Below are 13,885 nucleotides of genomic sequence, written 5' to 3'. Positions count from 1 at the left end.
GAGCCCGACGCGGAGCGCGGGTTCCGGGGAGAGGGGGAGGGGCGAGGACTACGGAGAGGATGGAGGCGGAGGGAGGCCGGCCGCCTGCAGCCTCTAGAGCCGAGAGGCCGATTACACACGTTCCCGGGATGCGCTGGGAATCGAACCGCCCGGGAGAGCAGCTTCCAGTCTAACGCGGCTGCCGGGCCGGGGACGAGTGCGCCTTCTCCGCCTCGAGGCACGGATACGAGAGGGGTTAGCCCGGATTTAACACTTCTAGAATAAAAGAGCCCTTATTGTGCTACAGGCAAGACGGAATTGTTGCCCAGTTTACTATATGCAAAATAGAAAGGGCCTCAATGAATGCGCTTTAAAAAATAATAAAAGAGCCCCTCCCATTTTCAGGCTGGAGCTCTCTCCAAAATGCACACACCGAGTGGTCGGCCTCTCGCCACCTCCTCGCCCTACTGTGCGCTCGCGGCTGAGAAACCTCTGGCTTTGGTGCCCTTCTGCAGAGAGTTGGGTTGTGTTTCTCCAGCCCGGGCACTGGGGCCGCGGCGTGCTCCGCTAACGAGGCGGCGTTACAACGAAGCTGAAACTGGGTGGCTAACGGGGCCTGGAGGGAAGAGGCGGGCAAAAGCGCCCCCGCCCCTTCTTCCTCAGTTCTCTGCCTGCCGCTGCATGCAAAGCAGACCCTAATGTATGCACGCAGAGCCGGGGGGGCTCGCGACCACGTTTCTGATTAAGAGAGGGGGAGGAGAAGAGCGTTGGGCATTATGATACACTGGGTGGAAGGGGCCCGCCGGCGGCGAGCTCTGTGCGCGGGGTTAGTAGGCAGAGGGGGGAGGGGGAAGGGGAGGGTTAGGGCGGGGGATGCATACCCACCCGGTTCACTTTATTGCGAGAAAGAGAGGAGGGCGCCACAAGCTAGGCGTTAGAAGCCTGCAAGGCTGGGAAAGCACAGAAGGGAGGGAGGGGTTTGTACCGGGAGAACTTGTGTTGGCTGAGGCTGGGGGATCGATACACAGCCAGCAGGCCCCGGGGCAGCCTCCATCCCTCCCACCCCTAGCCGAGGTGGAGTTCGCTGGAAGGTCACGCAGCCTTCCTGGACTCCCGCACCGGTACAGCGCCCCGCCTGTAATATAACAGCCTGGGGCAGCGAATTTGGGGAGGAGGGGGAGGGTCGTGGTGAGCGGGTTGCAATCAGCTCTGGCCCTCTGGAGGGTGCACTGCAGCCTCCAGAGAAGGTCCACGGCCTCCTGGTGCTGAAAACCTACGTCCCTCCACCCGCGAACGTTTGTGCAGAGCGAACGATGGGGTGGGGGCTAGAGAGGAGCAGGGAGAGGAGACACAGGCAAGCTCCAACTCCCCCAACTCGTCCTGGATCGATCGTGGTTCCAACCGCGCAGGATGGAGCCCAGATGGTTTGCAAAGCTCACACTCCCACAGCGCACACACAGAACCAGATTCCGTTGTTACATCGCGTGGTTTACTAGGTGCAAAAAGGGTGGGAGTACGGAGAGAGTCTCTTAAACGGCAGCCCCAGGACTCTGCTAAGGACATAGACACCCCATTGTGGACGGTTTCTCCATTGCAATATATTTAGCGTTAGGCGTTGGGGGTTTTGCTTCAGTGTCGCTGCTCTGATCAGTTACAGATTGGCGACCACGTGGATTCCCTCAAGCATCCTGATTTGTTCCCTCTCTCACTCACTCTCGCTTATTTTTCTTTTGTATTTGCCGCCCCCCCTTCTTTAATATGCATAACGGTCTGCAGAGGTAATAGGCAGGGGACTGAGTGACAGGCTTTACAAAACTGTGTCAACAGGATTTCTTCCCGACCTCCGCCCCTGAGAAAACAAACCGGCTGGGTTCTGAGTAACCTCTTCCTTTCAAGCACTCTTCTTTGGGCACAGGTGGGAGGTCTGCAGGCTGAGTGGGGACAGCAGGAAGGAAGAATGTCTGTGAAGATTGTGTGAAGTCCTCAGACTCAAGCCTCTAAGTAGAAAACTCCTTGATAAAATCATCTAGTTTGTCTCTTTGCCTCCTGACTCGTCCAGAAGGAGCCAGAGCAAGTCGGAATTCGGTTTATTATTGGAGCTTTTAAGGTGGAAAGAATAATAACATATTTCTTGAGTGCTTTCTGTGAGCCTGAGTGCTTTATGCACATTCAATTCTCACCAACCCTCCGAGATAATTCTGATTTTACCAATGGGGAAACTGGCATAATGTCCGAAGTCACACAGCTAGTAAGTGGCAAGACCAAATCTCACTGGGGTCTGACACCACTATCAACTAACCATACTGCTGATTCCCCAAAAGACATACTATGCCACCTCACTCCCATTAGGAAAACAACAAGTGTTGGTGAAGATGTGGAGAAATTGGACCCTTTGTGCACAGTTGGCAGGAATATAAAATGGTGCAGCCATTGTGGAAAACAGTATGGTGGTTCCTTGAGGAAAAAAAAAAATTACTATATGATCCAGCAGTTCCACTTCTGGGTATATACCCAAAAGAACTGAAAGCAGGATCTTGAGGAGATATTTGTATACCCATGTTCATGGCAGCATTATTCACAATGGCCAAAACATGGAAGCAAACCAAGTGTCCATCAACCAGTGAACAGATTACCAAAATGTGGCATACTCATACAATAGAATATTATTCAGCCTTAAAAAAAGGAACGAAATTCTGTAATATGTTACAACATGGATGAATCTTGAGGACATTATGCTAAGTGAAATAAGCCAGACACAAAAAGACAAATACTGTATGACTCCACTTATCTGAGGTCCTCAGAGTAGTCAAAATTGTAAAGACAGAAAGTATAATGGTGGTTGCCAGCGGACAGAGTGAGGGGAGAATGGGGCGTTATTGTTTACTAGGTATAGAGTTTCAGATTTAGAAGATGAAAAGAGTTATGGGGATGGATGTGGAAATAACTTCACAGCAATGTGAATGTATTTTTGAAAAAAGGCATTCTATGCCTTACTCATAAGGTACCTTAAACTGCATGTGCTTTATTTAATCTCTTATTTTAAATTTTAATTCAGCTTATTTTTCCTGACTACATAATATATTAATATGGTTAAAAATTTAAAGAAATAAACTTTTCACTCCACTCTTACTTTAACTACCCTCTCCTCCCGCAGTCATACCTTATCCTTTCTTAGGGGCAACTAAGATTATCGGTCTCTTGTATATTCTTCCAGAGGTAGTCTGTACCTTTACAAGCAAATACATATAGAAGTTTTTCCTCAAATGAAAAAATATCAAACCCATTTCCTGTATCTTGCTTAGAAATCTATATCTTGGAAATCATTCTGGTCAGTAGACAGCATTTCCTCATTCTTGGGGCTGCATGGAATAGATGTAGCATACTTTATTTAACCAGTTCTCTGTTAGTGGGCATTTATTTCCAAACTTTTGCTATTTCAAACAAGGCTGCAGTGCACAACCTTGAACATATGTTACTTTGCAGGCATGCAAATATATCTGTTGTATACATTTCTAGATGTGGAATTTGCTAAGTCAAAAGGTATGTGCACCTATAATTTTGATAAATGTACGCCATGTTGTCCGCTGTAAAGATTGAGTTGCCGCCCTGTAAAGATTGTACTAACCATACTCCCACCAGCAATGTCTGAGTGCTTTCTCCACACTCTTCCGAAAAGGATTTTTTAACTTCTTGATTTTTGCCAACTTAATAGACACGCACATATTAAAAATTTTTTTTCCAAATGATATAAGGAAATTTTTAAGAAGGGCACCCCAAATTTTGCCCCTTCCTGCAAACTCGTGAATTGCTTCTGGTTTAAAGGGACCTCTAGATGTTCATTCCCTTTTCTCCTGTCTGGAAAGATTTCTAGTTGCAAACCAGTATTGTGGTGAAACTAACATGGACTCAGATACAGTCATTGTAACTATGGGATCTCGAACCAGGCACCTAAGCTCATGATGCCTCAGTTTCCTAATCTGCAAAAATAAGGATATTAATAGCAACCTCACAGGATTATTATGAAGACTGAATGACCTAATCCAAGTGAAGTGCATTCTCTCGCATTCAGATAGAAACACTTCCTTAGTCATTGGTGAAGATACCCCCTCTCAAATAAGCAATTTCCTTTTTCCACACAGGCCCCCAATGGAAAACATTGCATTAGTAGTCCCCAAAGTCCTGGAACTAAGAAAAGAATGGTGGCTGAGTCATTTAAGCTTGCCCATAGGAAGGCTTGATCACCACTGAACAGAGAGGACTGTTCAGAACCCTTAAATGCTGCTTTCTTCTGGAGAAGGAAGAGCCAAGTCCATTACTCTTCTACGAAGGCACCCTTCCATTAAGGAAGCAATGGTTGCATTTTGCTACTGCCCCTTCCATGAGTTTCCATTCCAAAAGAATTGGGTATAGCTATATCTGTGACTAAAAGGACTTTAAATAATCACCCCAGCACGAACAGCTGGCTTTCTGTAAAGGATTAGGTGTAGTCCTGGCCAAAGGCAAAGACTAGATAATTTGGGGTGAGCTCCTTGAGAACAGGAGCTGTATATTGCTTTTCTTTGTATCCCCTGTGCCAAGCAGTGTCTGTATCAGCTAAATTAATATTTGTGGAATAAATGACCCTTCCCAGCTGCACTGTTGGACCTTGGGATTTATACCCAAGGGGTCTTATTTTGTCAGAGGCAGTCGCGTGTGCTGGGTTTTAAAAAAGTACATTTTATTTAAAATCAGTTAAGTTGTCTCCATTTGAAACTGTACCGATGATCAAAGTTTATATCTCTCAAAGAGAAAAAAGTAATAGGAATAATTATTATTTGATTATTACTACTTCACCTTGTAGAAGCTTGAAGGAAATGTTGAACGAAAGCATTTCCTTTTCCTCTCTTCCTGGTTACCTGTAAATTGTACTCATTTTTGTTTTTTTAAATAGTTATGGGACTTCCCTGGTGGCGCAGTGGTTAAGAATCCTCCTGCCAATGCAGGGGACATAGGTTCGATCCCTGGTCCAGGAAGATCCCACATGCCCCGGAGCAACTAAACCCGTGTGCCATAACTACTGAGCCCGCGCACTCTAGGCCCTGCGAGCCGCAACTACTGAAGCCCATGCACCTGGAGCCTGTGCTCTGCAACAAGAGAAGCCACCACAATGAGAAGCTCATGCACCGCAGCGAAGAGTAGCCCCTGCTCGCCGCAACTAGAGAAAGCCCACGCGCAGCAACAAAGACGCAACACAGCCAAAAAATAAATAAAATTAAAAACAAATTAAAAACAAATATTTATTTGGTTGCATCGGCTCTTCATTGCGGCAGGCAGGCTCCTTAGTTGCGGCTCCAGGGCTCCTTAGTTGTGGTGGCATGCAAACTCTTAGTTGTGGCATGCATGTGGGATCTAGTTCCCTGACAAGGGATTGAACCTGGGCCCCCTGCATTGGGAGTGCGGAGTCTTATCCACTGCACCACCAGGGGAGTCCCTAAATTGTACTCTTATAGTAAGTCTTCTGATTGGTGTTCTTACCTTCAACCTCTGTGCTTTCTGATTTTCTGTTCTTTCATTTATTCAACTAGCATTTATTGAACATCTACTTTGTACCAGATATTATGTTAGATCTGGAGATACAAAGATGTTATGTCACAAAACTTCCATAGAAACATGAAAAGGGAAGAGGTCTTTGAAAAACAAAGAGTACTTCAGTATTGCTCGAACACTAGGTACACGAGGGAAAGTGTCAAAAAATGACTGGCCAGGGGATTCCCTGGTGGTCCAGTGGTTAGGACTCCATGTTTTCACTGCTGAGGGCCAGGGTTCAATCCTTAGTCAGGGAACTAAGATCCCACAAGCTGCGTGGCAGGGCAAAAAAAAGACTGGCCAGATCATAGTAAGGAGTTTGGGATTTATTCTGGAAGGTTAGGGGGAAAGGACAGATTTCAAACAGAGACTGACATGAGGGAATTTGTGCCACACTACTGTAGCAACTGGGTGGAAGGAAGCAGGCTGATGGTGAGCCTAGAGGCAGAAGATGCAGTGAGGATATTTCTGACCTCTTCCCACGCCTTCAGACTCACATGTCTGAAGTACACTGAAATACTACTACATGCAGTAGTCCAGATGATGGGAGCAGTGGCAGTGAAGATGTAGGAATGAGGACAGATTCCAGAGGTATTTAGCAGATAGAATGACTTTTGGTGTCCATTTAGATCTGGGGGATGAAAAAGAGGGGCTTGTCTCAGGTTGCCAGCTGCAGTCGATCAAGCAGATGGCAATACCACCAACTAAGATAAGGACAACAGGAGAAGGAAGGTGTTTTTGCTTGGAGATGATGAGCTTGGTTTTAGAACACTGGAGTTTAAGATCCTGTGAGATCTGCAGGTGGAGCTGTCTAATAGGCAGTTGGATGTCCTGGACTAGAGCTCAGGAGAAAAGGCTAAAGATACAGATCTGGGACTTGAAGCATGAAGATGGTCACTGAAACTATGGGCAGGGATGAGACCACACAGAAAGACTGTGTGTGGCACACAGAAGCAAATGCGTCAAGAATAGAACCAGAAGAAACTTATCTTTCTATCTAGTAGGCTAACAAAAGGTAGCCAGTAGAAGGAGACTGAGAAAGAACACTCAGTGTGGGACTTCCCTGGCGGTCCAGTGGTTACGACTCCGAGCTTCCACTGCAGGAGGCACGGGATCCCTGGACGGGGAACTAAGATCCCGCATGCCACATGGCATGGCCAAAAAAAAATTTTTTTAATGAATTATTTTAAAAAAATGCTCAGTGAGATAAAAGGGGGCAAGAGGGAAGCCAAAGGAAAAAGAGGTTCAACCAGAGGAGCTGTAAACAATGTCAAATGTAGCAGAGAGTTCCAGAAGCAAAAAGGACTGAGGAGTGTTCCTCGTAGTCCCAGGGAAGTCGCAGGTGAGCCCTGTAAGCGCGGTGGCCGGGGAGACATGAAGTCTGGAGTCGGACTGTATTTGGTTGAGGAGGACAGGGAGAGAGCAAGAAGCCAGTGGAGGCAACTTTGGAGAGGCTCAGCCATAAAGGGAAAGAGGACTTTAGCTTGGGCCCCTTAACACGTGGTTAAGAGTTTTAGCTATTTTTTGGTTATTATAAAAGTCACATATGCGAGGTAAAATTTTCCAAATAGTAGGGAAGAATATAAAATAAAAAGTCTAAATATCCCTTCCTTCCCTCAAAAGATAATCACTATTAAGTTTGTTGTCTATTATTTCAGAATATAAACACATTTATATTTATCTATCTATCATCTATCTATATGGCTGTACACACAGACACACACATACTTCTTTACTCAATGTGATTATACCATACAAACTACGATGCCTTAACCCTTAATCTTTTTCACTTAACAGTATGTCCTGGAAGCCTTTTTGTACCTTTCTGACCTTATCTCCTGCCTCTCTCTCCCTAGTTCATTGTGCTCCTACCTCTTTGACCTCCTTGCAGTTCCTGGAACACACCTGCACACTCACACTTTAAGGCTTCTGCACTCACTGTTCCCTCTGCCTGGAATGTTCTTCCCCCAGATATCCTCTTGGCTCACTCTCACTTCCTCCAGATCTCTACTTCAACGCCACCTCCTCAGAGAGGCCACCACTGTCATTTGTGATACCTTACCCTGCTTCCGTTGTCCTTCATAGCACTTGTATCTGCACCTACGGACTTGTTTCACGTCAATCACCCCCACAAGGATATGCACTCCATGAAGGGAGGTACTTGGTCCACTTCACTGCTCTGTATCCAGAGGCTAGAACAGTACCTGACCTTAATAGCTCCTCAATAAAATAGGAAAATGCATACAGAGCTGGCACAGTATTCTATTAAGGATAACAACATAGTGTTTAAGAGTGCAAGCTCAAACTGTTTGGGTTCTAATCTTTATTTCTCAGTAGGTGGGTGCACTTGGGTAAGTGAATCCATTTCCGCTCTGTAAAATGGGGCCATACTAGTGCCTAACTTCCTGTGTCATTGTGAGGTTTAATGTGTGACCATATGGAACATGCTTAGAACAGTAACAGCACGTAGCCAACTGTTAATAAATGTTTTCATTGCAATGATTAGTAGTAATATTCTAGAAAGACAATATAGTAGCTTCAACCTCAGTGAGCTTCTGTCTTGTCTTTCTTCCATTCTTCCAGCCCTTCTTCACATCTTTGATTCTTCTTCTTTGCTGCTTTCTCTGTCCTTCACCCCTTAGACACTGATGCCTCCTGAGTGCTTTTCGTTTCTCACATTCTCTTAGAGTGAACTCATGGTTGTAACTACTACCCAGGCGGAAGAGTGCCCGAACTGCTGCCCCAAACCACACTGTTCCCCGGGGCCTGACTCTTGCATTCAGACAGCTTTGAGCATTTCCATTCTAATTACTTGTTAGGTTGTATGACTCACTGAAGTATGGGTTCCTCAAGGGCAGGAATAGTTCCTCAGTTATCTTTGTCTCTGCTTCTCCAAGGGAGGTGCTCTTGGTAGGGACACTTTGTAGGTGCTCAGAGGCTAGTGAAGGGAAACAAACAACAAATAAGTTACTATCATAAGTCAGCTGGTGACAAGTGCTCTGTAGGTACAATGAAGAGGGTAGAGAGCTGGGAGAGGCTAAGGTGCAATTGTTTTTGAAGGCTGGCCAGGGGAGACCTTTGGGTTAAGGGGCTATTTGAACAGAGTGCTGAGGAAGAGAGAGAGTAAACCAAATGCAGATGGGCTGAGACGGAGTGTGTTAGGGGACAACAAAGAGGCCAGTGTGGCTGCAGTCAGGTCAATGGCGGGAACAGTGGTAGAAATGTGTTGAACCAAGCAATGGGGGAGGGGGTGCTTCAGCTCATACAGAGACTTAAAATGAGATGAAGAGCCACTGGAGGGCTCTGAATAGAAGACTGACAAAATACTTAATACTTGAAAGGATAACTCTGGCTGCTAGTATAAGAATAGATAATAGAGAGGCAAGGGTGAAGGTGGGGAGATCTGTTGGCAGGTGACTGCTGTGGTCCAGGTGAGAGATGAGGATGTCCTGGCCTTGGGTGGTAATGCGGAGGTGATGAGAAATGGACAGATTCAGGATATATTTTGAAGATAGAGTTGATGTACTAAGTGTAGGGAGAGAAAGAAAAGAGTCAAGGATGAATGGATAAGTAAATGAACAAGTTTATGGTATATATATAGTCATTACAGAGTGATACATTACAAGGGCTGCCTAGGTCAGAAAATAAATGAAAGGGAAAGTTAACAGAAGAAAGAGGATTCAAGATACACTCACATACTTCCATTCGCTTGAGAAGGGTAATGAAAGGTCAATAGCTTGAGAATGAATTAAAGGGAAGGTGGTGTTTTTGTTTGTTTTTAAGAGAGGGAGCCTATCTATAGCTTCAGGGAAAAGTATCAGTGAAAAAGGAAAGAAAAAATTGCTTAATGAAGATGCAGCCAAGTTTCTGAAAAGAATCATCTACCTTCAGAGCCTCCACTTCCTTCCCATTTTCCACATACTCTTCAAACACTATCATCCGGCCGCCCGCTACCCCGACTGAAACTGCTGCCACCAAAAAACTCCCATGACTTTCTAGTTGCTAAAACTAATGGAGACTTTTTAGTTCTTGTTATACCTAGTCTTTTTGCAGCATGGTTGAACTTCTGGAAGCTCTCTTCCCTTGGTTTCCATGACCCCACTCTCTCCTTCTTGCTTTTCCTCCCACCTCTCTAATCTTTCTATCTCAGATCCCTTCAGTGGCTTCTTTTCTGTGTCCATCCCTAAATGTTGATGTTTCTCAGAGTTATGTTCTTAATCCTCTTTTCTTTTCATTATATCATTCATGTATTCAAATACTCACTGAGTGCTGACTACATACCAGGCACAGCTGTAGGTGCTGGGGATACAGCAATAAACAAAACCTACAGAAACACCTACCGTCCCCTCCTGGAGCTTTCCCATTCTTCCTAAGCAATCTCATCTCAGAAGCCAGGCCCCAGTCCCTGCAGTGTGCTTGTTACTTCCAAATTTACACCTTCAGCACTAACCGCTCTTTCCAATTTCAGACACACAGAACCAACACTTTGTTGGGCATCTTCACTTGTATGTCCTTAAACTAAATTCCTGTTGACACCAAAGTTTGCCTCTTTCTGTACAGCCTCCTCTAATTACACCACTGTGCACTTCCAATTGCTCATTTCTTTTCAGGATAACTGCTATAGTTCCCAGTCTAATCATCCTCTGATAGAAGATTGATCTTCCTAAAATGCAAATCTGACCATATTACTTCCATCCTTAAAATACTTTAATAATTCCTTATCATCTTGAAGATCCTGTGTTATTTGGTCTAACTCTCCCTCACCCCTTCCTCCAACACACATCTATTCCTTGTGTTCCTGCCTTATTAAATTTGAATTCTCTCCTACAGTCCTGCTTTGGTGCATATTTTATTCCCTCTGTCTAAAAAGTCCTTCTTTCCCCTTTTGTTCTCTTGGCTAACTTCTAGACCCATCTCAGGTGCCAGCCCCTCTACCCCAGCATTCTTCAACCTCTCCTGTGTATACAGCCATAGCATAATATGCAGACTTCTCTTGTTGATCTTTACATGATGTATCATAATTGTGTGATTTGTAATTGTTTATTTTGCTACCCCTTCCCTTTGAGCCCTTTGAAGGTAGGATATGTGTCTTTTATTTTCAGTATCCCAAGCACTTAATATGCCCTATAACAAGAGTGTAATACATGTTTGTTGAACAAATAAATAAATGAACAAAGGAAAATGGAGAATGGGTAGGTCTCTTCAGATCACTGAAGAGTGGAAAGGCAGAGAAGCAAGAGCAAATGTAGAAGGATAATTTCGGAAAGAGTGTTCTAAATGTTTTCCTCTAGGACAGGAGAAAGGAGGGAAGAAATAGATCAGTTTGAGGTTGGGGAGGAAACTGAAGGAGTCCTTGCTAGACAGTTTCTATTTTTCCTTAATGTAATAGGTAAGGCACTCCTCTTTTCTCAAAGACTGTCATGTGAACGAAGGTGTATAATGGCTTCTTTGAATCTCAAATTCCATGCCTGTCAAACACTTGATTCTATATTCTTTATCCCATAAACCTTATCTCTTGTGAAGTTTTAAGAGCCAAGGAGATCATACCATATAAGGCTTTGGGATCTTTAGGTAAGTCAATGGACCTACTGATTCTCACTTAAATATGACTTTAAATCCATGTCGCCGAAAGCTGCTAAATTCCAAAGCCCTTCCCATTTTAACACTCCTTTTAATTACTTCTGTGTATTGTCAATGCTGCAGTTCCTAGAACTGGAAACATTTTGTTTGCCTCCAAACTACTTTGAAAAAATTCACTAGACCTAACATTACCAAATAAAAATAATTTTTTTAACTACAGACAGAAAAAGGGTAATACTGAGCAATGTTATCCTCCCACCGATATGTCTAGAGTGTTTTGAGTCATGCTTAAAGTCTAACTAAATGGTCTGAAATTGGTTTAGGATTCCTTTCAGCCACCAATGCTAACTCACCTTAGGCTAACAAGACTAGAGTTCAGTTGGTCTAAATTAGAACAAATTTTTATCCATAGATGGGGTGGAAACTCTAGGTGAGGATTAAGGTCATGGCCAAGGTACAAGAGGAGGAGGAAGTCTGAGTTAATTATAACCTAGGTTCTTCAGTCTTAATTCCAGGAAGCTGTCCCTTAGCTAGGTGGACAACTTGTTGATTGAGGAATATTCTCAGAGGAACTGGAAGCTACCAATTCCTGATTCTGAGATGAATTTCCACAAGTGAAGATGTTAGCATTGAAAGACTAGACTTGATGGTCACTTGAAGAAGCCTTTTGAGAAATAAGCATTTGGTTATTTTCTCTTCAGCAATCATGACTGGGCTGGAAGTTTTCCGAAAGGTTATCTTTTTCAAGGCTAGATGAATAAGCTTGTTTTGACATGTTTTTGAATCTATAATACAACGCATGCATTGTGTTTAGTTTATTCCTAGACTTAAAAGAAAAAACTCACTGTAGGGGCTTCCCTGGTGGCGCAGTGGTTGAGAATCTGCCTGCTAATGCAGGGGACACAGGTTCGAGCCCTGGTCTGGGAGGATCACACATGCTGCGGAGCAACTAGGCCCGTGAGCCACAACTACCGAGCCTGCGCGTCTGGAGCCTGTGCTCCGCAACAAGAGAGGCCACCATAGTGAGAGGCCCGTGCACCGCGATGAAGAATGGCTCCTGCTTGCCACAACGAGAGAAAGCCGTCGCACAGAAACGAAGACGCAACACAGTAAAAATTAATTAATTAATTAATAAACTCCTGCCCCCAACATCTTTAAAAAAAAAATACTCACTGTATATCTTTTGGAAGATAACTGATGTAAAAAACCAAACAAACAAAACCATGAGAGCATGGCCATCATTGCACAAGGCAGACCTCATAATCTGATACAAAAATATAAGCCTAGGGCTTCCCTGGTGGCGCAGTGGTTGAGAGTCCACCTGCCGATGCAGGGGACACGGGTTCGTGTCCCCGTCCGGGAAGATCCCACATGCCGCGGAGCGGCTGGGCCCATGAGCCATGGCCGCTGAGCCTGTGCGTCCGGAGCCTGTGCTCCGCAATGGGAGAGGCCACCACAGGGAGAGGCCTGCGTACCGCAAAAAAAAAAAAAAAAGTAAGCCTGCTTTAAAAGCTATGCTTATTAATGTCTCTAACAGGTGAAGTTACATGAGCTTCTGATACCAAGTTTAAAAACTTGGTATCAGGTTTAAAAACTTGAGAATTTATTTTGAAACATTATGGGTAGAGACTAGGTTGTTAAAGGATCACCGGTTAACTTGACTTTTAAGATAATTAGGATTAGGGTTTAGCCTTTTCTCTTCAGCCACATTCTCTTCTCTCTTCTGAGTCCGCTCTATTAACATCTAGACAATCCTATTGCTTAAGACCCAGGAAAAATCATGGGACTCAGACACAAAGAATATGTTATGAATCATCACTTGCTCCTGCTAGAGTTGAAATGAAGTGTCTTACATGTGGGTTCGAGTTCAGATGTAAGTTTCTGAATAAACACATAAAAAGCAAACCATCCCCCTTCCCCATTCCTGCCCCTAACGGTGCAATGACCAGGTTAAATATCCAAGCATATAGAGGATGTAGTTAGAGTTAGGAAACCAGGAATCAAGTCCTGCATTCCAGTCCTTCAACCCTGACTCACTCACCTCACCGCGAATGGTTCCACATCGTTTCATTCTGCACTGAACAGTGAGGAGAGTAACATTTTGTTTCAAAACGTCTAAGCGGAGTGGCTTCTGCTAACCTGCACCAGGCCTTTGCCTTAGCTGAGACTGGCAATAAGGAAAACATGCAGCTACGGATACCATTTTAGGAGAGAAAAGAAAAAGGGTTTCGTTGCTGATGTGTTCTTTAGGTGGGCCTTTCCACAGACAACTTTGAGAGGCTTGCTACTCAGTGTTTAGAGGCAGCTTTCTTCTGCGATGGGTGGCTCGCGGTGGCAGGCGGTGGAGGGGGTGGTGGTGTCAGACGGTGGAGGTAGAGCAAACAAACTCAAGGGTCTCAAATCCAGGGCCATTTGGCTTCAGTGTTTACCCTTAGTGCAGTGGGGGTGAAATTTGGAGCCTGCACAGAAGTGGAAATCAGTTTCCCTCATGTAGCAGTAACGTGGGTATCACATAATAAAGCATTCTTCTGCTCTCAATATTCAAGGCAGATGAAACCATAACAGAATTCAAAGTAAAGCAGGGACTTCCCTGGTAGCACAGTGGATAAGACTCAACACTCGCAATGCAGAGGGCCCGGGTTCAATCCCTGGTCGGGGAACTAGATCCCACATGTATGCTGCAACTAAGAGCTTGCATGCCACAACTAAGGAGCCCACGTGCTACAGCTAAGACCCAGTGCAACTAACTAAATATTAAAAA

The 13,885-nt window shown here is 44.7% G+C and overlaps 1 protein-coding gene across 1 annotated transcript in view; it reads right to left on the bottom strand.

Annotated features, from left to right (window-relative positions):
- KMT2A (lysine methyltransferase 2A) overlaps positions 1-9,483 on the bottom strand; it is an 84,065-nt gene extending 74,582 nt beyond the window's left edge. Inside the window, exons 1-3 of the mRNA XM_024751700.1 lie at positions 9,430-9,483; positions 1,043-1,304; positions 448-717 (exon numbers count right to left, since the gene is read on the bottom strand). Coding sequence (XP_024607468.1) covers positions 448-717; positions 1,043-1,304; positions 9,430-9,483 — 586 coding nt within the window. The remainder of the gene's footprint in view (positions 1-447; positions 718-1,042; positions 1,305-9,429) is intronic.
- Positions 9,484-13,885: the final 4,402 nt, after the last annotated feature.

This window comes from Neophocaena asiaeorientalis, unplaced genomic scaffold (assembly GCF_003031525.2).
Source record: "Neophocaena asiaeorientalis asiaeorientalis breed wild unplaced genomic scaffold, Neophocaena_asiaeorientalis_V1.1 scaffold479, whole genome shotgun sequence".
NCBI classification, from domain to species: Eukaryota; Metazoa; Chordata; class Mammalia; order Artiodactyla; family Phocoenidae; genus Neophocaena; species Neophocaena asiaeorientalis.
This window is presented reverse-complemented; position numbering and strand designations above follow the sequence as displayed.